We start from the raw sequence: 27,580 nt of genomic DNA on the forward strand, positions 1-27,580 counted from the left end.
AAGATAAATTCTTAGAAGATCCTACCTGCAATAAGAAGCAAGTGTTCCTAACACACAACTCCCTCTAAAAATCAGACTATTGCTTGAGAGAGCAATATCTAAGACAACTTAAACTGCCCTGTGGCAAGTCAGTAGTCACTGCCCCTAATTTCTGAAAAAAACTGACTGGCTGTGCACTGGAAAAGGCACTGGTTTCTGACCCTGATCTGCTACCTTTGGAGCTGTGGCTCACTTTAAGATCTGGCACCTTTTCTGAAGTGATCAGTTCCTCTCAACCTGACAATAGGTCCCTCCTTAAAAAAAAAAAATTTAGAGCTTGTGTCATGCTGGCCATTCAAGTACTGTTTCCTGGGGAGTGTCTGAGCCATGCTTCTCTTGCCTCTTCCCTCCTTCTGTCTCTTTGCTCTACTGGACAATTTTCTCCTGTCTGCCATGGTGCAATGAAATTGAGGAACAAAAATGAGACATTGTCACAGCACCCAGCATACCCAGGAAATGACCAAAGTGCAGCAATTCAGGGAGAACAAGTCTGAGAAGTAGGGCCAGCATGGGAAGTGAGAAAGCAAGATAGGTAACAGTCAGGGAGGAAGTGTGTTGAGAAATAAGTGTGGAAATTGGCCAAATGCATGAGTGAGAAAATGAGGGAAGAGAAAATCAATGGAAGAAAGACACACTTATAACAAGAGGATGGGAAAGACTGTGCTGAGAAAAGAACGGAAAAGAAAAAAATCCTGCAAGTGTCAAACCACAGGAGTCCAGATGCCAGTCCCCAGTTCTTCCAATGCCTTGCTTCTCTGTACCTCAGTTCCCCTTGTAAAATAGCACTAATGATGGTCTCTCCTTCCTGGATGACCACTTACTACCCTGCTGCAATTGCATGCACTTAGCAGGGCAAAGGGAGAAAAGTTTAGGCCAGGTTTGCACACTCACATCCATACACATCAAGAAACCACACTTGGGAATTATGAGGATGCTATGGGGAGGGTGAGCATAGAGGAATATATACTGAGTGAGGAAGAATAGACGCAAGAAAAGGACAAGGGAAGCAGAGAGTGGGAAGGAGTATGAATGAAAAGCTGCTTAGTATGAAGGAGAAAATGGACACACAGTAAGGTTGAAATGGAGTTGAAAGTTTAGAAAGCAGGGAGAGAAAAGAGGAAGGGAAGCAGAGGTGAAAAGGATCCAAGTATGAAAGAAGAGAACAAGAAGAAAGCTTATGTTGTCCCCCACCCCCCCCTGGTTACAGGCTGGGAGCAAATGGAGGAAATATTTGTGGCCTCGTCAACAGGGAAAGGAATGGAGGTGATCGACATGGTGCAGCATGAGGACTCACAGAGACTGAGGAATTCAGCGGTGAAGGATCTGCTGTTGGATCTGGCTCTTTGCCTGAACGCTGGCAGCGTTCTCTTTTTTTTGTGTGTGACATAAAGCATGAAGTAATTTCTATGGTCATGGATGATACCAATTTGAACATCTGCCTGTGTTTCATGATCAGCTACTAGGCAGCATGGCTTCTCTTCACCAACCACATCCAACCACACCAACCACAGAGCTTGCAACACTGAGGACAAGGGCAGGAACCTTGTGCACATATTGAAAATGTTTCCTTCTCTCCTCTCAGTCCAAGACTCATGCAATTTTTTTCTAAGCCAGACCTCCTTTCTTGAACTTCCCATATGCTCTTTGTGCATCATAGTTAGTAATAAACAGGAATTGATTCAACTCACCAACTTCAAGGGTGACCCTGTCTTTTAAACAGAATATTCATAAATTTGTCATATATTGTAAGAACAAGAAAAAATTGCATATTCCAGGGAACTGTCCCCCCCATACACTTAACAAGATAGATACAAAAAAAGTTAAAGACTTCTCAAAATGCAGACTGTCAATAGCTTTTGCTTTTTCTATACATTATAAACAAAGAAACCAAGTAGTCTCAGTACACTGAAATAACTTCTATATTACACACAAGGTCTGGTACAATGTTAATTGCTATTAGCATCTAAAAGAAATACAGTCTGGACACGGTGCTAGGATAAAATTGATTAAATGAGTGGAGGAAGAGTATACACTGTTTAAATGGTAAAGATAAGCACAAGCCCAATTTTGTGGGTTTTTTATGATGGGTAAATAAATCAAATTATTTCAAGGTAGTATTTATTACTTGTGAAGTTCAGCTAAGAACTCCAGTCATGCTGGGAACAGTACAAATACAGAACAAAGAAACAAGCCTGGTCATAAAGAGTTTGCAAAGTGATTTTTTTACTCTGAAGCAAATACTTTATTAATATTTTCATTAATTAATGAAAACAAAATCTCTGAACAGCCTGTTCTTGGAAAATATTTCGCTGCATTGTCAGTAGTTGGAAAGGATTAACACAGTTATTAGGATTTTCACAATTTTTACAATGCTTACATTGATAAGAGATGTTTCCACTTGCCATTACCTATTCCACAAACAATCCCCAGGCAGCCAATATAATAAGTAAAATAAAAAAGCTCCCATAATTAAGAACAGTTTGAAGAGTATGCAAAAGGTAGGAGTATTTTGTATACTTAATAACTTTGGTAAAATTTAGAACATTGGTATAAATTTTCTAATTATCAGAACGTGAAATTGATGTCATTATTATGTTGCTCTTGAGAATATGCTGTAAACACTTATCCTGCTACCCTAAAATATATTACTTCTTACTCTCTTTTTCCTCTAAAGTAAATTAATACCTAAAATTCAATTTCAAGTAGAAAGTAAAATCCTACAGCAGCTCTACTCCTCTGTTTGGATGGTAAATATTTACAAATGTACAGATGAGAGAACTTTTAGTGATGAGAGAACCAGGTTCAGGATCCAGAGAAGTTATTGGAATTCTAATTGTTCATTCTTCAGAGACTTCTAGAAACCCTTGTGACTGTCCCATACTCCACCCTCAACCATTTCCTCAACCCTAAATAGAGACTAAAAAAAAGAGAATTTTGTTGGAAAAGAAAGAAAGAAGAAAGAGAATCTGTTCTCAGCTCCCAATCCCCCTCCTACCAATGGGGATGCTTTCCTCTTTCCTCTTTTGTCTCTTAGGAGTTTTGCTAATGAAACAAAAATAGAACAGGGAAGGCCTTTAGTAACCTTCATTATTAAGTGACTTGTCTTTCAGCCTAGAAGCTGGAGCCACTGAGTCTTTCCTGTTACCTATCTCCATTTATTGGCAGAAGAAAAGAGGATTCTTCCCTCTCTGGTAACTTACATGTGTGGTTTGCATAGTAACCCATAGGATTTCCCTAAGAGCCAATCTTACATGAACAAGTCTTGGAGCTCCAGCTTATTATCCTGTCCATTCAACATGACTGTGAGGCTGCTGGAGTAGACAGGGAAATGCACTGAACAGAGGGACTAATAATGTAACAGTCCTTCTGTTTACAACTCCTCAGAAGCTGCTGCCTACTAGAGACTGGCTAGTCATCTTGCTACCTTGGGACTTGCTAAACTCCAGAGTTGTCATATCTGGGACAGTGTTGAGAGCAGTAGGAGGAGCCCCTCTTCCCTTAGGAGCTCAGTTTAAGAATTTTGCTACCATCAACTGCTGAGGAAAGGATAACAAGAAAAAGAAGGTAGAGGAGTGAATAAGAGAACCATGTCACCCTAGGGGCCCTGAGAAGATGGTCATGCTTTCATGGGTCAGGCCTTCCTCTCCCTGGGGTCATGTCTCTCTTCCTCCTTTTCCATGCAGATTACCAGATGCGGCACTTGTTGTCTGGGTTCATTGGGGATCCACTGGAACAGTGGAAGTGCTTGGCAAAGTCCTGGCTATTGCTGACAGGCCCACAGACACGAAGTGGCAAGGGACTGTGCGGATCTGTGTTCGGGGAAGACTGTAGTTTCTCAGGATCCTGGTGTCCACACATTGCCTGAAAGGAAGCAAAATAGAAAAGTCAGTTTGACTGAAAGTCCTCATGTGAATAAGACTTAAGGCTCCTCATGCCTCTGCACACATGACTGAGGCTGCTTCACCACCACAATTTCTGACTGTTTTCCCTTTCCCTAAACTCCTCTGTCCCAATTTCCCTATCTGACAAGCCATTTGCTCTTTTTCTATACTGTGTAGTCCAGAACGCAGGGAATTTAGACCACCTTGGAGTTTAGGCTCATGCAACCTTGGACTCCATCTGAAATAATTGCATAGATGTCATCTCAGTGTCTAGATTCAGCTTCTTAAGCAAAAGCAATGAGTGCTCACCAAGAAAGAAGAACACTTACACAAAATCCCATTACTACTCAAGAGATTGGGGGAAGGTTATGTGACTTTACTGGTGTTAAACTGGCAATCCAAGTCTTCACTCTTGTGATTTCAGCCTTTACTCATTGACAAATGATGCAGCAGCTGCCAGATAGCCTCTGAAATACAGACCTTGCCACCAAGAGCCAGTAATCTGTGATTTCAGAATTGCTTTTCTACACACTGCTCTGACCTAATGTCAATACATGCACAAAACTTTTCCCTTTGCACAATTACAGTGACTTATAAGGGTGTGACTTTTCTAAGCATAGAAATCCAATGATCTACCATGGGGAATTCAACTGTACAACTAGGCACAACTGCACAACTTTGCACAAATCCTTAACCAGGTTCCCACAGAAATCTCAAACTATGTGTGCATGTACTTCTAGTTCTTTAACTCTAAATAACATTCTAAACTCTTTTTTTCACTATCTGTCACTCAGAATGACATGACATCTAGTCATTCACCATGAATGAGAGGTAGATGAAGGAAGGGATGGAGAGATATGCACCTTTTCCAGTAAAATTCCACTTTCCATGTGTAAGATTGCTCACAGCAGCAAAAAAGTACTCAGAAGCTGGCATGCTTTCCCTGACACAACTTGTCTGCTACAACTTAATTTTGGTAGATTTTAGAGCTTTGTAAAAGATATATTTGCAGACAAGCCTTTTGTTAGCTTTGAGATCCATAACAGGTTAGGGGCCCTATCTGTGAATTTTAGCTTTCTAAATAAGATTCTGGATCTCCTAGAAACATTGGTCATTCTCAGTTCTGTGAAGGGGGGAAAAAGTGATTGAATATTGAGAAAGACAAACTGTAATAATGTGGAAGACAATGGAGAGTGAGACACACACATGACTAGCCTAGAATTCATTACATGAGCAAAACTGAGGTAGAAAAGCTGGTCGTGTGAAAGTCCAATCTTAGGTAAATCCTTCTCTTTGTGCTTTTTCAGCCAATTCTTATAGGCCTGTGGAAAGAGAAAATTAATAATAATAAATCCTTCTTCAGATAGTGTCCCAAAACCATGTCTTCTGTCAATGAATATATCAATCTAATATAAATTTAATAAATTAGCAAGCTTGCATCTCTCTCTCCTCACTCTGAGGCTCCCTGCTGCTGGCCATGCCCCTAATAACTCTAAGATGGGAGAATAACAACATAACTCCTTTGTTTCCCATTTCAGACACTACCACACACACATCATCATAAGAGAAGATATGGTGACTGCACTATGAAAGAATGAAAATTACTTTCAAAGAAAGTCACAAATATTTGAATAAAAATTAAAAGACTTTCTACTTCCCAACATTCTTCATGCAAGAATATAACAAGTACCATCTGAGACCTAGAGATCTCAGAGGACCCTGCACTCAGTAGTTAATTAAACTGCTGAACTGCTGCATAAGGAAATAAAAAATTCTCTCTAAAGTATTGCTGAAAACATCATTATGGAGTCATTTTACCACCACACAGAATTCTGGTTCATGTCTCAGCTTAGTTCCTCAGGTATAACATAAACATATAAATAACATGCTTTTGTATGCATGGCATAAATGGGGAAGTAAAGAAAGGCCCGCCCCAGAATTTGTGAAGGGGATAAGTGGTCTTACATGGAAGTAGTGAGGTTATGAGAAAAGCTTTGTGAGGAACCTATGTCTGAAATAGCAGAGGACATGCAGGGCACATGCTGCACTGGCACAGGCGTACAAGAAATCTGGAACTGGAGCAGTGTGTAGGAGAGGGATGCAGCAGAGCAATCTTGTGACATGGCAGTTGAGTTGTGTGGTGAGACTATGAGATTAGAGATGTAAGTAGACTACAATACCTGGTAAGCAATGGCGAGCCCTCCAGTATCAGCTGAATTCTCCAACAGTGTAAAAGTACCATTGACCTTAAAGCCAGAGCTTTCATACTGTTCAACCAAGCAGTCTATAGATTTCTGTAGTGCACTCCTGTTGCATGTAGGACAGCCCCCAGGCAGCACTGTGGGGAAAAAAAAAAATCCTAGAAGGTAAAGGTATTTCTGGCATTCACCTGTATTCCTCATATTAATCACTGAGTCTTCTTAGTAGTCAGCATGGCCTGGAATGGGTTTTCCTTAGCTTCATCTACCTTAATAATATATGTATACATTGTTATAGGGACCAGGATTTAAGGTCCCCTGAGGGAAAGTACCAGTGGGGACCTAGAAGAGTAAACAAAGACACCACAGCCGGTACCCACCATAACCATAGAATGTGTGAAGAAGTTCATGCGCCATGAAGACCCCGATGGCTCCAAAGTTCACAGCACTGAAAAATAAACATGAAAAGAATGCTTCTGAAAAGAAAAACAGAGCAGGTGACCATTCTTTATAGCCACTGAGCACAACTGTGGGCTGCACAAGAACATTCTACTCTGAGAGCACACAGAAGCACTTTCTATTTGTCATCTCTCAGATGTGGTACACTCTGTAAAAATGCAAATACAAGTGTAAATTACTCTACCAATGCTTAAAATTGTACTATGGGCTTGCATTAAAGTATTCATAGCTAATAAGCCATCATAATATGAAGAGTCTGTGAATGAGATTCTGCCTTTATTAACTCTAATGACATGTATTGTTGTTGAGATACGTCCTTATTTACCTACTACTGGCTGAACTGCTGCACAAACAGTAACTGCAATGGTAATCACACAAAAGCAAGATGGTTGGAGAAGCAATCTTGCAACAGTTGTCTAGTGAAAAATGATACATAAAACTGGCAAGGCAAATTAAAATCATGAAGGTTTGACTACAGTTACTCTGGTCTAGCATTGGTGATCTCGCTACAAGCAAGAGGTTGTACTAGAGACCTCCAACAGTTCTTTCCAATCAGAATTTCTGTGATTCTATGCAATGAATTTACAAATAGTCACACTAGTAAGAGTACACTCAAATGCATTTCCATAATATGAAATTATGGGCTCATTCTTCCTTTACATGCACTGATTAATGCTACTGAAGCATGAAATGATTGTAGTAGATCATTATTACATCACTGGGAACTCAGTAGGAAGTGACAAGAACAGAACAACTCATCTTCTCTTAGAACTACTCTTTCAGAAGCTCTGTAGCTGATAACTTATAATTGTTGCCCAGAGAAGTTGTGCATGCCTCGTCATTGGAAGCGGTCAAGGTCAGGTTGGATGGGACTTTGAGCAACCTGATCTAGTGAAAGATGTCCCTGCCCATGGCAGGGGTGTTGGACTAGATATCTTTAAAGGTCCCTTCCAGCCCAAACTATTCTATGATTCTGTAACAATTGTACTGCTTTTCTGACTTCTTATTTTAAAAATTATCCTCACAGTCATCTGAACTGGCTTTTGTCAGTAAAGTTTAAACTTTGGAGCATCATCTGAGAAAATTTTATTGTGCCAACTCACCAAAAGCTATTCAAGTTTGACTTAGTCTATTCAACTGGGATGACAGTGAGAAAAATATGTTTTACTAACACTGAATACAAAAGGAATAAGAAGCTGTAGGCACTTTTTCAGAGAGGAAGAATATGGTGAATGACACCCCATACCACTGGAAAAAAAAAATTTTTTCTATTATTCTTTTGAGGTGTCCTGTTCTTCATACTATAATGAATTTATGAAATACTGCAAGCACTGGAATTCATACAACTAGTGGTAGAAGATCACCATGGAGAAAATAATTACTTTTAACTGAGACATGTTTCTTTCAAACTTCAGCCTCTTGCCACAGTGTAAGTTTATCTTTCAGTACAATGGGATTAGGAGAATTATCTATCCATTATCATGCAAAAAAGGACATCAAATAATATTTTTACAGTGAACTTTTAAGTGCTTTTAATATCAGAAAAATATTGCTTAACAGATCTGTTCCATATGATGAAAGAACTCAACTACAAGGGTATGGTCTACAGAAGTGTCATTGTTGCAGGGGAAGACTGAGAATTAAAAATGCATTTGCTTATTAGAGAAGGTTTCTTTAAAAAAAGGAAAAGAACTGTGTTTGATCAATTTGAAAAAGACTTCTGACAAGAAGTTGCTCTATGAGGCTCCTGTTTTCTCTGGGCTAGATTTCTATGGGTTAGATTTCAGGAATTCTTGGAATCTAGAAAATGAGAGGCAAAGGTGAAATGTCTTCTTTGCAGTTAACCTGTATGAGACTTCTGCTGCTTTGCTGTGGAGTAATACACTTGGCTTAGCTTAGTTTCACCTAGATTCTGATTTTGCTCCAGCAGAGTCACTGATCACACTCTTTCAGAATTCATAAGGCAGTATCCATCTGGCTTTAGAAAAAGCTGGTTTTCCCCCCTTTACTGTGTCTTTCTGGGATGCAGTAAGAAAAAGAGGTTAAAGACAGACCCGTTAAGATTCTTCCTGGAAAGATGGTGCAGCAAAGGGACTACATTCAGCTTCCACCTTTGCAGCCCCTGCATACCTGGGAAACTCCATGTGGAAAAAAGGGCTGCGGAACATTCCAGCAGGAAAGACCACCGTGTGGTGCCTTATTGAGTAATATGAATGCACAGTCCAGGGGGACACATGCCAGCTAGAAGCAGAAAAAGAGAAATGAGAATGTATTAACTCCTTATCTCATACCTTGCTCCTTTCTTCCACTGGGCTTACAAAAATGGTCTGCTCAGTACAAATGTTCATACAGCAGCAGCAAATGATGAAATTCACGTTATCTAGAGTTAAAGGTGTTTGAAATAAACTTTCACTTGTTTACAGATGGTCAGAGCTAGTAGCTTAGCTTTCATACACACTAAGGGATTCATCCTCACAACTTCCCTGTCAAGTAGGTCAGGATTAGTAACCTCCTGTGAAGTCCCGCACAGAATACTCTTCAGGTAGTGTAAGGTCCCAAGCATGCCTGTCAACGCTGCCTGCCTTCTGAAGCATTCTATGTCCTGCCTTTGAGGTGACCCTGCCAGCATTCATGCCATCACAGTGCTTTGCTGTTTGTTTTGCTGTTAAGTGCAGGAGAACCAGCTATCCCCCTTACTCAAGGGTTCATGGGCAAAAAAGGTTGGGTTTTTTAGGCGTCTGGGGCTCCTTCCACAACAGTGGGGGTTTTTTGGTAGCATGCGCTTAGGCTGAATACAAGACAGGCTGCCAGATTCAAGGCTTTTTTAAGCAGGATGCAGCAATGCAGCCTTGCAGCAAAGGACAACAGCATCTTGTCTTGCATTAGAAGTGTCACCGGCAGGTCAAGAGAGGTGATTGTGCCCCTTTATTCAGGACTGGTGAAACCACACCTGGAAGTACTGTGTCCAGTTCTGCTGCCCCCGCTGCCTGCCCTCCCCCTCCTTCCCCAGTAAAAGAGAAATATAGACATACAGTTGGACACAGTCCTGAGTGACCCACTCTAGCTGATCCTGCTTTGAGCAGGAGGGTTGCAGTAGGTGATCTCCACAGGTCCCTTCCAACCTCAGTTAGTCCATGAGTGTGTGATTTTGTTATATTTTTCAGATCAGTATCTGACACTTACTTATCCCGTGAGTGATGCTGAAGGGGTTTCAAGTAGGAATTTTCCCTCAGTACTTTCAAGCAAGCCACCACATTGAGGAAAAAAGTGTCTTCATTTATCTCCAACTGAGGGAAGAGACAGGTAATGTGACTGTCATAGGTCAAGAGTGAGGAATGAACTGGACAGTATGAGAAAGAGAAAAGTCCCATGGGTCAAAAAAGGGTTCATCAAAAGACAAACCAATGGAATACTTGTGGGTTTTTCTGTCCCAGTTCTAAAGACCTTCAATTTAAGATATGACAGGAATGTTATCTGCAAGCCAAACAGAACATATAAGCAAGTCACAACCAATCTCTATCAGGCCAGCCACTCTAAATAGGAGACAGCATAGGCAACAATATAGAAGCAATAGATAAAGGTTCTCTGGGCCCATATATTCTCAGAAAATGAACAGTAGGAAACGTGCATTGCTCCAGAGGTCATAGCCTCTTTTAGCAGCAGACAAGATAGCAGTTTGTACAGGTAAACTGCCAATAATGACGCAGGCATGTTTACATTATATAGCTCACATTCTGGTATTCCAGGTTCACTTTGGCAGTCTGGAGTATGTGAGCTGGATAGCCAATCTCCACTTGTAGTCTGGAAATCTAAAATCATAATAAACAAACGAACAAACAAAAAGAAACATGACCAATAGGAGGCTTTACATTCTGGAAGTCCTTTTAAAATATATTTCTAAACAACATAAATACCATCTGTGAATCAGCCCTTCAAAATGAACAGCTACTCTGTTTCAACAAGACATCTTCTCTTGCTACTCTGCTTTCTTAACTCAATGACCTGAGGCCTAATGTTGTTCTACTCTTCTTTTTCTTTACAGCATTGTTTTCTGGCATTCAGCTTTATAGCTTTTAACCTCTCTAGGTGTATAAAACTGAATTGTATCTCAATACAATTAATTCAGAGTATCCATGAACAAACAAACACTGAGCCTCTCTATGCCTACACATCAATGTATGATCACACATGCATGATGGCACTTATAAAACCACCTACAATTTTCAGTGTGTATAAGACATCTATTTAAGATTGTGTGCCTGTAGAAGCAGGTAGGAATATGTGAAGGTGCAGGCCCCTTCCATTCCTTCTCCAAAGGCTTCAGGGAAAGGAAGGCCTCAGTAACTTCTGCCTTCTGCACGCACCAAGACTTTAGCCTCTTGGCGAGTCTGTTCATCCATCCACTCTAACTGATCCAGTTGGCCATAGAGGGCATCTTGGATCTCAGAGAACATCTGCTCCGCCTGCCATGGATAAAAGAAGGCACAGTCAGAACTGCAGAAAAACATTGTTCAAGCTTAGCTACCATCTTCCCATGTTCCAGCAATTCAACCACAGAATAATTAGGGGGAAAATTCCTCTTCTTGTGATGAAAGAGGAGATTTCAGTTTCTACAATGATTTAGGCTTAACTTATTTGGCATCCAGTGGTTCCTCACAGGGCTCACCATTCCCTCCCACACACCTTTTCATCTTGCCTCTCATGGTAACTAAGAGGGAAACATAATGCTTTTTTATTCAGTCCCTGTTGGGATAGGAATGGACCAAATGATTGCCCCACTTCTTGAGTGAAATGAAAATTCAGTATCCACAAGTATTTCATGCTGGTGTCTCCCTTTCAGAAGTTATGGCAATCTGAGTCTCTCCTTCACAAAATTACGTTTTGTTCATTCAGCCTTGTGCTTCACTACACATAGTCTTAGTTTTTCCATTAACTTTTCTTGGGGTTATTTACTCTTGTCACTTTATACACTGCAAACTCATTATAAAACCTGGTGCCTACACTAACTTCCCTCAAAAGAAAAAGGAACACTGATCATCAAAGGAAAAAAAAGAGATCTTTTCCACACTGCAGGCAGGTGTTCCTTTTACTGTGGATCCACTCCGAATGTTTTGACATTGATTTGTTCCTGTACAATGTCATACAATGGCTTAATGGCTTTGCAATTGAAAATCTTATTTAAATATGTCAGATTGGTGATGAGTACTGTTAAAACTAACTGTCATTCCAGGAAGCACACTGAGATTGCATGCATTTGTAGGGCTGTCATAGGTATTGGTGCTGCACACATGACTTTGCTAACAGTTGAGATAAAGATAATAACTGGTATTTTAGCATTGATTATTCTAGCAATGACAGCAATGTCATTGCTAGATGTTCTGACATCTTTCATTCCCAAAAGAGGAGGGGAAGTGCCTAAGTACAGGAATATGTAAAAAGGTATAAAACCTACACACGATTTTGCTGGCTTTGTGTGGTCTTAAGTTGTCATGTCAAAAAAAGAAAGAGATGAAGCTGAGCTCTGCTTGGGGGTTAAGAGGATGAATACCTACAAGTTTCTTGGTCTGCTGAGGGAAGATTTCTTGCACAATCATCTGCCCTAGAACTGGCTCAAAGAAAAAGCTGGTATCAGTCAAGCACTTCCTCCAGCGCTCATCTGGGATCTGTAAGAACAGAGAAAGAGAGACACGTGAGAGTGAGGACAAAGAGATAGGAAGACAGTAAAAAGATATGTAAACGTGCAGTCAGTAGCATATACGCTGCTATCTAAAAATGATAGCAGTGAATGATAAATAATGTAGTTCCATTTAAGCTACCTCAGAAAACTTTAATCAGGTAAAACATTGATTTCCTTATGATTTACTCCACTTACTTTCACACAAGATGAAGATTCATATGCTAGCTGAGACAAATACATAGAAGAAAGGTGACCATCTATCTATTGTTCCCTAGCCCATGCTACAGTGCACTTAGCTCTCTAAAGTTTTGTGTATCATGTCTACTCCCACATTTCTTTGAGAAAAAGGAAGCATTTAATGGCCTAGTGAGAGTAGTTTTCCTCCCCAAACCTAAGAAACTCCATCCAGACAAGGCATCAAGAGAACATCCAGAAGGTATGTCCTAGGGTGTTCAGCTGCTGGGAAGGCTGAAGAAGATGGTTAAAGGCTAACTCACCATTCTAGATCCCATTTTTCCATAAAGAATCTTAGATAGCTCCAGGCGTGCATCTTGGAATCGACTGTCAAGGGCTGGGGAGAGATTCCCAACCAGATGAAGAATCATATAAATGTGAGGGACCCTGTAGGAAAATGACATTTTAAAAGACTGAAGATTGAAGGCTGGTCACTATAAACACAGAGGTGTGGCAGATGTCAGAGGAGTAGTTTGAGGCAGAGGAATCCTAGTAACCTGAACAATGACAACAAAGTACTCTGAATGGGTTACACCTGGGGCTATCAAAGGAGAACGATTTGACATGAGTCAACCAAAGAAACTCTCTCCCCAGAACACCTTGAAGACTCAAGGGGTAATTGCCTGCTGGGGCACAGGATTCTCTATGGGAAGCAGGAGAAAGAGCATTTTTAGCACTGGGTGAAACTTATTATAGAATATTTTGAGGGGTCTGTGGGATTCTGTGAGATTTATTATGGGATGTTTATGGGAAGGACCAAAGGCAGGGAAAGGGAAGGTTTGTGGTGGATTGGGGGGAACATGCATGGGAAAATGGAGAGGAAAGGTGGTAAGAGGGAATGGCTGAACATAGACTTGTGGCTTGCCAGGACATTTGTCTGATTGAGTCCTGCACATGGTCACCAGAATCTGTCCTATCTTATTAAATGCTATTCTTAAATAACATTTTACCCTCGGGGGGGGGGAGGCGGGGGGGTGGAGGACTGGATACTGGAGAGACAAGGAGTCTGAGAGTTGATTGCTGGAGGGACTTTGGTTCAAGCTAGCTGCTGGAGAGAGCAGGGATCTGAGAGTTGGCTACTGAAGAGACCAGAGTACCAGAAACCAAAGTATGGCTGCAAGACTCAGGGGCTCATATATCCAGGTGCCAGCAGCTGTAGACACCAGGGGATCTGAGGCCAGCTTCTGGACAGACTGGATATCTAAGACCAGCTATTGGAGGGATCCATATTGTGTGTGTACATATATATATATTTCACTAGTATAGACCAATCCTGATCAGCTGGAGAGGAAGAATAGGATCAGGCTGCCTGAGCTATTCATGTTTGTATGAGTGCTATGGGTGGGTGGGTGCCAGTAAAGGCACTGTGTTCCATCTCTGTTGATCTGTGTGACACACATACATATATATTTATATGTGTGTACCTATATGGTGCATGCATGTGCAAGCCTATTGGGAATATATTCTAAGCCTTAGTACTGGCTAAACCTGTGGATATAGAGCCACAGCAGCCTTGCAATTGTTAGGCTACTAGATTCAGCAGCCTCTAAACACAGACCTCTCTAATTTATGGTATCTGAAGTTAATATTTCTTGAGGCATGAACAACTATAACCATAGATATTGACTCCTACCTTTCCTTGTGCCATTGTTCGATGAGCTGTGACATGCCTCTTATGTAATCCATGTCATGCACTGCAATTGGCTGAGAGAGGTTCATTGGCATAGGATGGAAGACAGCCTGGAGACATGACAGCCAGTCAATAGCAGGTGCCTTTTCCTGGAAGTAAAACAAAGCTTACATGCTGAACTATGAATCTAACTTGACTGACAAGAAATAATAGGGAAACTGGGATAGTCTCTCTAATACTGTTAAGAGATACTTTCAACAAGTTAAACTGTTTTTATGATGTGGGTATTGATTATAGTAGAAAAGGAGAATTGACTTTTTTTTATTGAATTAGCACTTGGGAGGGGAGAGAGTTGTGGGCCTGAAAAATCCAACTGCTCTCAATAAAAGACTATAAGTTAATAGGTTATTTAAAGCTCAACAGACTCCAAGTGTAAGTTGCAAGGGAATGGCATCTAAACAGAGTTTAGTTTCATATCTCTTTTGATCCAAATCTTCAGAATGTGAATGTTACATGTAATTGTGTTGCTCAAGTTCTAAGGCATAGATACCTGTAGCTCCCTAATGGTAGTGCGAAAGAACAGCATCCCCCTCTGCTGCCTTTCCTGCAGTGGGGTGACAACTCGCTGGAGGTTAGAGATGAAGGACAAGGTAAGGGAAAATGAATCAGGGGGACCATCCTGTGGCCCTCCAAGTAGGCCCCCCAGTTTCTTCAAATATGAGAGATACACACGGAGAACCTGCAATACAGAGCATATGACCAGTGGGAGAAACATGACTGAAAGTTAGTCACCCCATTCATCCATCCAACCATCCATCTTGACCATATAAGCTTCAATCTTTCAAAACCACTGCAGTCCCATCCCTAAAACTGTCTTCTTCACTGCAACATCCTTATGTAATGCTTCATGTGGAATACAATTTGCCAAGTACAGCTCCTCTGTCAGTGAAGAACACTGAATTCCCAAAAGGTTATTTTTGTCCCAGCTTACAATTCCATTAAATACCAGAATCATTTTAGAGATGTAGGCCTGCCATCTCTGGAGTCAAAGGAGAGAGATGTAGTGATATAAGCCAGTATTCTTGATGGAGAGAAAATGCCAGCTTCTTGCTTCTATGTTCATGAGGTATCAAAGGAATGCTTGTGATGGGTAGACAGGCTTATTTTTTTGAAGACTCTTCTGAAAGAGTCAGACTGAGAAACTGAAATCAACTAAGTTTTTATAAAGTTTCAGAAAAATGACAGAGCTGTGATAAAATTAACTTTGTTGCAATAACTTCCAAGGTCAAAGAGTTTGTTTCCCCAGCTTAGGTTAAAACATTTTAAAATAACTTTAAAAATGCTAGCTACCCCTCCCCCAATACACAGATTTTAAGTTATAAAGCCTTACTTCAGACAAGAACATTTTTTTTAAACATTCATTCAAGGTGAAACCTAGAGGGAAGCCCAGGTTCATATTACTTAGCAAATACAAATTAAAACTATTACACTCTGTTTCTACACTAGAAGTTTTAAACCTGGCATCTAAAAATGGGTTACATTTTACAAACTACCTTTCTGGAAAAGTAGAGAGTTTTGTAAAGAATTCCTTCTGGAGACATTTTCAGAGGTCACTGACCGTAACCCATGGAAACAGACCACTCTGAACCAGGAGACAATTCAAGGAGATCCCTACACCAAATAGCTGTTTTTCAGCTTCTGATATGTTACCTCAAGATAATTTTTCTCTTTGAATTTACTCTCAGGTGGCATCTCAAACTCAGGATGATCAATCTGCAAAAAGGAGTAAAGGAAAAACATCTCGCTATTTCCAGAAACACTGGAAATGTGAGGATATGCTCAACAGGCTTTGTTAATTTCTGTCTCACAGAACTTGAAATTGTTAATAAATTGTTTTTACTTTTGGAAAATGTTTGCTAAGTAATTTTTGTGGATCTATCATATTCTGCAGCTCATTTACAAGCTCATTACAAATCTGCAGTGACTGATATTCAAACGTAAACCGTATTGTTAAATATTTCTACATGGTGCACTGGTTTTGGCTGGGATAAAGTTAAATTTCTTCATGGCAGCTAGTATGGGGCTATGTTTTGGATTTATCATGAAAACAGTGTTGATAACAAAGGGATGTTTTAGTTATTGCTGAGCAGTGCTTACACAGCATCAAGGCCTTTTCTGCTCCTCACACCGCCCTGCCAGTGAGTAGGCTGGGGGTGCACAAGAAGTTAGGAGGGGACACAGCCGGGACAGCTGACCCCAACTGACCAAAGGGGTAGTCCATACCACATGACATCGTACTCAACAATAAAAGTGGGGATGAAGGAGGTTGGCCAGGGCTGCCATTGCTTGGGAACTGGCTGGGCGGTGGTCGGTTGGTGGTGGGGTGTTTTTGCATTACTTTTTTTTCTTTCTTTCTTTTTTTAATTAGTAAACTGTCTTTTTCTCAACCCATGAGTTTTCACACTTTTACCCTTCTGATTTTCTCCCCCACCCCACTGGATGGGGCAGTGAAGGAGCGGCTGTATGGTGCTTAGCTGCCTACCAGGTTTAAACTACAACAGTGAGCTGCAAAATTCATAGTACATTATGTGTATTAGATACTTAGCACTTAGAGTCTGTTATTGTACTAGTCATGCCCACGAACATAAGAAGAACCAGACCCTTCCACGATGAAGTACAATCTACACTGTCAGGCAGAAGAGATGAGAGAAAGTAAGCAATTTATTCTTCCTCATCTGCTCATTGTCCAGAAATAAGTGTTTTTTATCTAATAAAATCAGAAATTTTACAGAAATTTAGGAAAACTTTCTTTAGAGAAGAATATAGGCTTAACTTGAGCAAGCCTGGGTCTCATGGGCTGTGTAACTGACTCTTTATTCCTAGTGCTTCCTGATAATTTTCTTTCTTTAGTCTACTCACCTGAATAATATTGGTCTTGAGGTCAGAAGGACTAGGTCCAATGTGGACTCTGAAAAAGGGAAAGGTGCTGTATCTGCTCATGAGAGTCTGGAGAGTTTCATTAAAATCTTTTGCTTTCCCCACACCTGTGATATTCCATCCACCAACCTAAAGAGGGAGAGAGATAGTATGACAGCAGGTGAGAAAAACATTTGTTTGATCCATATTTTCAAAATCTTTTTTTCACTCCTATGAGCTCAGTCATTATCACAACTGAGAAGCAACAAAGCAAACAGCAACAGGGGAAACTCATGAAGATTTCTACGTACCCTGTTGGCTTTAAAATGACCTGTCACTTTCACTTAAGCAAAGCAACAAACTGCAAAATGACACAGGGAAAAGGAATGATAATTATCAACAGAACAAGGTGTACAGGAAAAACCAAGAGAAGGAGAGAGGAAAGAGGTGTCATTTTTCTAAAGCCATCCAGAGGGACAACCAGGGATCAGGGATTACAGGTCCCACCTCCCTGACAAGCAGATTCACAGGTGGGCCTGCAGTCACTGTTCCTTCTTCTTGGAAGGTTCTGCATCCTTGGAGACAGGGCATAAATGCTCTTTGCTGGCAGGAAGATGTACAACCCTCCCTGGCACTGAGAGGAGTCTCCCAGAATGGAAAGAGAAGCTCCCCTGAAGCCTGGAGTAGTAGATGGCCATCAGATCTTAGAGACAAAAATTTCACCCATTTTACAAAATGTTCCCTGGTCTGTAAGTTGGATCCTTTGAACTGAGCTTCTGATATTAAAAGTGATCCCTCTTTGCAGTCTTGGTTGTTGTACAGTCCTAAAGTAATATGTAAGGTCACGAGGAAAGAATCAGATGATGATGATTCTGACCTGATGTCAGAAAATGAAACCTTGAAACAGCATTTAAAGCTAGAAGGTTTATCACTTAGAAGTTGTGCTGTGAACCATGAGCTTATTTCAGGGCCAGATGCTAGCAAAATTCCATCGTGTAGGACCATATGACCCTAACTTCACATTTTCCTTTTCCCTGCAGGAATTATCTTCTGGAGGGAGAGGAAATAGCACAAACATTCACCTGATTTAGGAGGTCCTTCAATGGTTGAGTTCCTTGGGATTCTATCCGTTGGGTATCCATGCAGGAGCGATAGAACTGGATTGCTTTCTCCTTAGCTGAGCCTCTTATCCCAAACTGTGGGCCCTCTGAGGGAAAAAAAAAATAGATTAAAAACTACAAAGTGGTAAAAAAAAAAAAAGTTGGGGCAGTATTAGAGCAGAGAAAGGTTGTAAGAAAATATTACACTGCACTTTGATTCAGAACAATTTAGTAAATACATCCACACTTCCCGCATTGACTCAAAGCAAGAGACCTTCTAGTGCCATGACTCTTCCTGAGGCCAAATATGTGAGTTCCTTTGCATGGGAACAGGAGCACAACAGGAAGGTGGTGTGTATCTAGGCTTCAGACCCACATGGAGTCAGGACACATGACCAGAGTGCACATTCAGACAAGCACAGCAGAAAGAGTCTACTTTTACAAGGCAACAGGAAAATGGTTTGGATTGCTGTCAGAATTTTAAAGTGTGACTTTGACCTGTTACACTTAGCAAGGAGAACTAAAATGTTTAAAATGAAGCTACTGTAATATGACATGCTCAAGAGTAAATCTGTACCTGTAATGATAGAAGAACGAAGAGACTGGCCTCAGTCTCTGTTAAGAATGATTGTGCTCTCAGTTATTAGTATTCTCAGCTCTGACTGAGGAAGATGCTGAAGGTAACACACCAATATTCTCTCCCTACCTAAAAGCCTTTTCAGGATCAACTGGTTTTCTTCCAACAAAACATCAAATACATTTAGTGATTCTTCTGTGGTTCTGCTTGAGTGTTTGCCTTCCCAGCTGCCACAGGCATATTTGTAGAAATCCTCACAGGGGTCTACAGTGTCATTCCTAGAATTCAGGAGTCTGGCCAACAGTGTAAGACCCAGCTCGTCATCACAGGATCCTGGGCAGGAAGTAAATAGGAGAGAACTGAGCAGTGACAGTGAAGAGTGAGAACAACTCCAAGCAAAAAAAAAATGAGGAGTTATCTGTGGGACATTTCCCCAAAAAGATTTATTTTTGGTACAAACTCCTTTGCATGCAGAGTGCTGAATTCCTTGTAAGTTTTTGCTGAATATGGAACAAAGTGTGTTGTCCTTCACTTCACAGGAAGATTGCCTTTGCACTTTATAAGGGAGATGCTTTAAATAAAGGACAGGTAATCAGTCCAGAGGCGGTGTCCTCTCTTCATACTATCTAGGCAGTCACAGGTTGGATTATTTTGCCTCCTCAGTGTATTTTCTCTGAATCAGCCCAATTTGGCCAAATGATAAAAAAGAAGCAACTGATAGTGTCAACTCATGAAGCAAAAGAAGGACTTAGCACAGAGAAAGTAAGGAGATAAGTTTAAAACATGGAAGGAGATGTTATCATAGAATCATAGAATCATTTAGATTGGAAAAGACCTTTAAGAGCATCAAGTCCAACCGTTAACCTAGCACTGTGTTGTGGTTTAACCCGGCAGGCAGCTAAACACCGCACAGCCGTTCGCTCACTCCCCGCCTCCCAGTGGGGTGGGGGAGAGAATCAGGAAAAAAAAGTAAAATTTGTGGGTTGAGATAAAGACAGTTTAATAGGACAGAAAAGGAAGGGAAAATAATAATAATAATAATAATAATAATAATAATAATAATAATAATAATAATAACAACGACAATAATAATAATAATAATAATAATAATAATAATAATAATAATAATAAAAGAATATACAAAACAAGTGATGCACAATGCAATTGCTCACCACTCGCCAACCGATGCCCAGCCAGTCCCTGAGCAGCGGTCACTACCCCCGGCCAGCTCCCCCCAGTTTATATACTGAGCATGACGTCATATGGTATGGAATATCCCTTTGGCCAGTTTGGGTCAGCTGTCCTGGCTGTGCCCCCTCCCAGCTTCTCACTGGCAGGACATGAGAAGCTGAAAAGTCCTTGACTAGTGTAAGCACTGCTTAGCAACAACTAAAACATCGCTGTGTTATCAACATTATTCTCATGGTAAACCCAAAACACAGCACTGTACCAGCTGCTAGGAAGAAAATGAACTCTATCTCAGTCAAAATCAGGACACACTGCCAAGTCCACCACTAAACCATGTCCCTAAGCACCATGTCTACAAGTCTTTTAAATACCTCCAGGGATGGTCATCCAGCCACTTCCCTGGGCAGCCTGTTCCAATGCTTGACAACCCTTTCGGTGAAGAAATTTTTCCTAATATCCAATCTAAACCTCCCCTGGAGCAACCTGAGGCCGTTTCCTCTTGTCCTATCACTTGTTACTTGGGAGAAGAGACTGACACTCACCTCGCTACAACCTCCTTTCAGGTTCAAGCATGGGAAACATTTCTCAGCAATGACATTTGTTAAAACAGGACAAAAAAACTACTGTGAATCACTGGGTATGTGTTCTCATTTGGGTTCAGTGTCGTGTATCAACATCAGATCAGATCAATTATTAACTGAAATAAGCCACTTGTAAATGAAAGTAAGACTTTCCATACTATGGTTTCAACAGTTGACATGGGAGAAGGCAGGCAGAGTGGAAATTGACAAGATCTAAACTAACAGTTTTTCCTTGGTCTCTGTAGTGAAGAGTCTCCAACACGTAACAGGGGCTAAAGAAAAATGCTAGTTAAAGAGTCAATAATGTTTATTTTGGAGCAGGGAATGTCTGTATCCACCAATATAAGTGCACCTTCAGTACTGAGCATTCCATATGCATAATTTACATGGACCATTCTGCAGATAGCTGTTTAGCAAATTTGAAAGGCAAATCAATATTTCTGGTCTATGCTCACAGCTCCCCCATTAGAAAGAGACTATGACTTTTCTTTCTACACTATGACTGCACTGCTTTGTGCTAGAAAACTAGGACTAGACTTATTAAGTCAGAGACAGAAAGGTGGAGGAGGAGCTCCAAATCTCAGATTCAGTCCAGTTTCCTGGAGGTGACTACAGACAGAGCATGACACGATGATGAGATGCAAGACAACATAATGATGCTCTCCGTCAAAACTGGGCCCAGGCATATTAAATGGCAAGCAGAGGAGGAGGACAGGCGTGGAGATCTCTCCCCACTATGACCCAAGGAAGAGGCAGAACAGTGTACCTTTTTTACAACTTGTGTTATGATTCTTTGAGATTCTTAAACTCTGATTCTTAACAGAGATGCTAAGCCATCCACAATGGAGGCAGATAGGAGAGAAAGGTGTCTTACAAATGGGGTGGATGAGGAAGCAGGGAAAAGGATATCCCATATTATACCTAGACCACAAGTCATCATGATGTAGGTGATAAGCAGTGTAAAGCCAAGGAGAGTACTGAGAAGAAGTGTACACAGAAGTAGGCTTTTCCCCTGAAGGCATCGTTCTTTCTTTGCACCTGTTCTCAGCTCCTGGTCACAGGTCTGAAGAGAGAAAAATGAGACAAACAGAAAAAATGAAGAAAGAAATATTCATATTAAAGTTAGCACTGGTCATATACTCCATCTTCCACCTAATCTACCAGAAAATCACTCACAGGACTAGTGCCAGAATACCAACAGTTGTCCAAGTCATCTAGGTGACTGTACTCCCGGGGGCTTTCTCATCTCCTTTGTCTCCTTGTCTTTTCCAGCTACAGCTGTTGCACGGTGTTATGAATTATGCATCAAAAAGCCAGCTTGCCACAAGGAGGCCTGTCCCTCCAGAGTTCCTTCTGGTTTATGGATCACTTTGCATATACCTCCTGAAGATATCAAAGCCTTTTTGAGCCCATAAAGCTAATAACAGGATGGCTAGGACTGGTGGTTCTTTATTCTGTTACAGTGTGGCAACCTGAGCACTAATTTCAGATCTCTCCTGAAGAAATAACTCCTGCATCCTAAGCCCTCTAGTCCAGTTCGAGTGGGAGAAAAGATTTGCCCTATTCTAAAAATGGCAGCAAGCTGTAAGTCACAGAGAAGATCTTATATATAGACAGGTTTTATCTCACTTAAATTTAATTGTGTTCATAATCTAGGTGTGACTTTTTAGTCAGTGGAGAAGGCACCTTATGAGTACAGCTCCTGTTTTAGACATCTGTCTTAGGATGAGTTGAAGCATCCTCCGGAGTTACCTGTCTTTTTCTCCATTGACTGCAAACGAAGCTAGATGACTGTGTTAGGATACACCCCTAACATCTACCTGGATAAAGTTAGATAAAATTACATTTACTGTGTGTGTCCACTGCTTCTACCTACTTTGATGTGCGTAAGACTGGAGAACAGCAGATTACAAGAGAACAGACATGGGAATAGATGCTGGTAATATAAGAAAGGGAAAGAACTGAAAAAATGAAAAGTGAAATAACTGAATAAGAATATACAGTGAGAAAAAGGAGGCAGAAGGGAAAAAACCAAGATAATGGAAAACCTGGGAGGAAGAGAGATAGAGAAGAAATAGTATAGCAAGCAAGGAGTAAATCTCATAGGTATGAAAGCTGATGGAAGTGCTACTTTGAGAGTCTTACATGCCAGTGTCAGGGCCTGGCCTGTACTGTCCCCACAGCCTCAAGTTTAGCTCCCTGTGCTCAAGCCTGGTTCTCTGATAAAAGAAAGCTGTTTGAGAAACCTTGACAGGCCTTGGAGCTCTTTGAGAAAAAGCTAGAAGCAGCCTCAGTGGAGGTGCCCACTCCTTCACTTGGGAGCTGCTTTTTGCAGCTCTCATGTGTGATCTCCATCTGAGCTATGCAGCAGCAGCAGCAGCCATGCCTATGGCTGGCCATGTACCCCATTGATCTGGATCCTGACCTTAACCTACAGACTTGATTCTGCAGGTTTGACCTTGGACCTGCCTCCTCACAAAGGACTTGCCTGGCAATCTACACTCTTGGTTGACCCTGGCTACTGTCACCAGACCTTCCTTACCCCCCTCATTTCCGTACCATGGGGGTGCACCACTTGCTGGTAAAGTCATTACTTCTTGCCTGCCTTGTCATGACTCTGAGGTTCTAGATTGTCTTCCCTTGTGTGCCCTTACTGCTCCCTTACATGCAGCAGCTAAACTGCATTTGTCACCATGCTCGGTATCTATCTTCTCTGCCACAGAAACAGAAAACATAGACCTTTACAAAAATCACAAGAAGAAATGAAGCAAAAACCTACAAGAATTAAGTACCTCACAGCATATATCCCTTCACCTAAGGAAAGGCTAAGGAAATGAATGAGTCTGCTGTTAATCATCTTGCCTAATATCCTATGTACAATTCCTGTACAAAAAAACATTAACAGAACAGAAAACACAGAAAGAAATAGAAAAACAGACCTCATCATTTCATATCTTTCAAATGTGCATTTTATTCAATAATTAACAGAAGCCTCTCAAAAGCATATGTCAGCTTACTTGACTCATGGAAACTGCTAACAAGGGTTAAATACCTAATTGCTTTTCTCCCTTTAAAATCCTATTTTGCTGACTTCTTTAGGCAGGATACAGAATAACTAAGTGGAAAGCAAGTACATACAAGTGAATATTGGCATTAAAAGGTGCTAGATACAGAACATGACCATACTGGCAAAGTACAGTGTAGGAAATATAAAGGAGGAAATCCAAATTCCTTTCATATGCCCCTGTAGTAAAACACTTTAGCTTTTACTCCTCAAGCAGAGAGTAAGTGTCACGACCTAACAGTATGGCAGGGAAGTGAGCGAAAGAAAATTTGCTTGGCTGAAAAGGAAGAAGAAAAAGTATTCTTCAATGTGCGAGCCCTCTTCTCTCACCATTTAGGAGGGAGTGAATGATTTACATTCACAATGCTCCTGACTTCTCTGTTGCAATAGACTTCTTGTTTTTCACACCGAAAATCTGGCCTATTGCTACTATGAAATATTTATAATTTTGCAATTCTGTGGTCTGATGTTATCAGAGGACATCTGTTTCTCTCTTTTGAGTACTAAATGGCATGGCTGTTGAGAGACTAACAAGAAATTGGTATTTCAAGACTGTCACTGCAATTTCTGCCAAACTTCTGGTTATCAGTAGGTCTATATCAGGCCTATACATTATGTTCCTTTTGAAATGGAAAATGCATTAAACAATAGATTTTTAAAAATCTGTAAGAGAACTAGACTGTCCCCCTCAAGACTCTAACGTGAGACATCTAGAGAAGTACCTGGCTGAGAAAAGCACACCCCAAAAGAATAGCATACCCCAAGAGAAGAGACAGGGGAGTGGAAATTGGTTGTGTACCTCTACTTAGAAACTGGATTAAGGTCTGTGTTATGTGAGCCATAAGGATAAAAAGTGTTCTTCAAACACTTCACCTTCCATAAGGAATCTCTTTCTAATCTTGCCTCTGTTACTGGGGCTGGTTTTGAGAGAACTTGTGGACCTACATAAATAAAGAAAAAAGAGGAGGGCGGTCATACTTAGTTGTCCCTTATATCTTTTTCATGACAACAGCTTAAAGAAATCTAGACAGACAAATACCTGCTCTTTCAGTAGTCTTATACAGATACTGACCTGGACAATATCCCTGTCAGATTCTTTATCTAGTATGAACTTACTTTTGTGCCATAAATGGACTAAGTGCTTCACAGAACACAGGCACTGAAATACAGAGCCCTTCCTAATTCAGTGATCTTTTGTCAAGGATAGATGGAACTGGAGGTAGGATATAAAAACTTCCAGGGCACAGGATGCAGGAACATTACATAGCTTGCAAGAAGCAGAAGCACTTTTTTGTGGTATGTTTTAAGGCTTTGTTGCCTCATCCAGCATGCTCCATATAAAGAGACAAGTGAATAGTTTGAACAAGCCTGTGGAAAAGGATGAAGAGCCTTTAATCTCTGACAGAGCTTTTCCATATGGGCCTCACTTATGAGTAAGTGAGAAGAATGATTAGTATTTGCATGAAGTTGAAGATTAATGCAATTTCCAGTACAGTGTCAGTTCTTTCATGCTTTTCTTTTAAGAGTGTGCAAGTGCTCAAATTTACGTGGCTTCACTGTAGCTAAGTGAGATCAAATGCCTGTAAAATCACTAAAAGCTGACTTCTAATTGTCCTCAATTATAAAATGAATAATTTTGAATGTATGTACTACACAAATCATCCGATTCAAATGCGAGCATGACTTGGGCCAGCAGAATCTTGACAGGTACTCTTATAACTAAAGCAAGAACTGTTTGATGCAACTAAATCAGCCAAAGAATTTGATTCTCCTTCAGCATCTCCCTCTTTCTGTTTGTGAGCCATTCCTATATTCTGCAGGGAGGTTGAAGTTCCTCTGCTTAATTCTTCCTCACCTTGCATTTTCCCAGTCTTTAGAGCTGTTGCAGAAAAAGAAGCATCTAACTTTTACGAAAATAAAGTAAATTAAAATGAGATCAAAGGCAGGGAGAACTGAAGTTATTTTTCATAACTATTTATGAGACAATTTAGGGGTATTATTTTTCAGCCAGTAGATTATTCATGAATTACCGACTTTGGCTGTTACTCAAACTGTGTTTATCGCATTGGTCGTGTGGATGACATGTTTTCAGACTAATGCCCCAATACTCACAAAAACATCAACATTTTCTTAAATTTATCTTTTGTCAGCAAATCACTTAAGCACAGAAATTGAGCACATTAAATGCCATTTGAGAAATAATATTTTAGCCTCTGTTCAAAATATAGTGCTAACATGAGAAACTAAACAGAAAGTTTGCTGAATTATATTCTGGACTACTAAAAAAGTTTGAAGCATAACCATGGCCAATAACTATTTAAAATTATGATTGTTGTCTGATCTTTATCACGCAGAAATATGAGAATGGATGTACAAACCAAACACTTCTGCAAATTCTTCAGCCAGAAAAATGCAGACAAGATAAATATAAAGGGACCATTTGCATTACAGCCACAGCTCTTGCGATACTGAACAGCTCTCAACATAACAAAAAATACACATTTCTTTTTTTATATTATTTAGTTACATAGAAAACTTTACTTATCTTTATTGTCCTTGAATGTTTTGTACATTTTAGCAACCCTGAGCTAACAGTTCAGTTCAGTGCGATTTGTCTGTAAATATGCAATTAACACTTTACTGGTTATTTATATAAGACATCAAATCAGGAAAAGGACACCACACTACATGGGGAGCAATTAGACTTACCATGTCATTCTCAAATTCAGAAAACTATGCCATGTTTACCCACAATTATTTGTGGGGAAAAAATTTGCATGTTTCTGCATAAGTACTGTCTTAAAAGAAATTGTTGGAAAAAATGGGGATACAATAAAAGATTCAAATAATCACATTATTATTATTATTATTATTATTATTATTATTATTATTATTATTATTATTACTACTACTACTACTACTACTACTACTACTACTACTACTACTACTACTTGTTGGTCAGTGCTTCAAACAGATCTGAATACAGCCTCAGAATGGCCATTAGGATGACTAACAGGAAGGGCAAGAACCCCTAAATCCTCGCACCATATCCCACGTCATTAATTCTGAGACCTGGACAAGGCCCTTCTGGATACAAACTGTCAAAAACTCGACTGCTCCAGTTCCCTAGGGCAATAAGCAGTGTAGCTGTGACAGGGGAAGAAAAAGAGAGGGGTGCAACGAAGGTACCTCAGCAGACTGCAAAACAGACACATTTCCTTACCTCTGGAAGAGTCCTCATCCTTTTCACTGAGCAGGCTTTGCTCCTGCGGTTACTACCGTTGTCAACTCTGTTTACTTATTTACTATCAGTCTTCTGTGCCAAGACACACTACTAAGTTGAGAGACAATCTCTTCTTCCCAGCTTGGCTGATTGCTGTGGGGAGGAGAAAAGAGAGGAAAAGCTCTGAGAAAAACGCCCTTAAAGAAAATGGGAGGGAGGGAAACGGATACATTTCTGCAAATCTCCACCCACCTTCTCTTCCTAACACCTCTACTTCTCATAAAACCATATTTTTTGTTCCCTTCTGCCTCTCCCTGTGACCCATGTGTCTTTCTGTCTCTTGAAGCTGCACTGAAATCTTTTCAAACAGAAGTATGTGATTCTCTATCTCCCCCAGCCTCTTCTCAACTATTTGCTGCTTCTTTTCTCTCCAAAAGCCTTACTATCCTGCCCACCCAACAAGCCTGTTTTGGTCTGATATTCTCACCGCTACTAGCCTGTTTCAACCTGCTGCTCCGGGGCCTGGAGGCCTCTGCCTATTGCAAGATAGTGTGAGTTATGGATCTTAGTGCTCCTCCTCCCACAAAAGACAGGCCAATGCACTGACTTTCTTTTTGCTCTCTCTCATCTGCATCCAAAAGTCTATTCAAGGGGTAAACACAAATCCACTTCTGATTCTTCTTCTTTTGCATTAAGAGGCATAAAAGAAATCGTCCATTAATGGTTCTATTTACAGTTGTTTGTTGCTTCTCAGATGATGGCCAGCCTGTGTGTCTTTGCTTCCTTAAGGATGCATACTGGAAAGATTTGGGA

General features: G+C 40.5%; 1 protein-coding gene across 2 annotated transcripts; it reads right to left on the reverse strand.

Moving 5' to 3' along the window:
- Positions 1-2,165: 2,165 nt before the first annotated feature.
- Positions 2,166-27,274, reverse strand: KEL (Kell metallo-endopeptidase (Kell blood group)). Of its 2 annotated transcripts, none has more exons than XM_076346456.1 (19): positions 27,255-27,274; positions 26,768-26,920; positions 21,402-21,543; positions 18,841-19,044; positions 18,117-18,241; positions 17,038-17,184; positions 15,829-15,891; positions 14,669-14,743; positions 14,122-14,267; positions 12,752-12,875; positions 12,130-12,240; positions 10,942-11,040; positions 10,309-10,386; positions 9,761-9,864; positions 8,708-8,818; positions 6,499-6,566; positions 6,101-6,258; positions 5,150-5,242; positions 2,166-3,900 (listed from the first exon to the last, which is right to left on the reverse strand). In XM_076346456.1, exons 2-19 carry the CDS (start codon positions 26,783-26,785, stop codon positions 3,724-3,726), a joined length of 2,043 nt encoding a protein of 680 aa, XP_076202571.1. In that variant the 5' UTR covers positions 26,786-26,920; positions 27,255-27,274; the 3' UTR covers positions 2,166-3,723. The 2 variants fall into 2 exon arrangements, with proteins under 2 accessions (XP_076202571.1, XP_076202562.1); XM_076346447.1 differs by having other exon boundaries at positions 14,669-14,857.
- Between the last annotated feature and the right edge of the window lie 306 nt (positions 27,275-27,580).

This window comes from Aptenodytes patagonicus, chromosome 1, assembly GCF_965638725.1.
Source record: "Aptenodytes patagonicus chromosome 1, bAptPat1.pri.cur, whole genome shotgun sequence".
Lineage (NCBI taxonomy): Eukaryota > Metazoa > Chordata > Aves > Sphenisciformes > Spheniscidae > Aptenodytes > Aptenodytes patagonicus.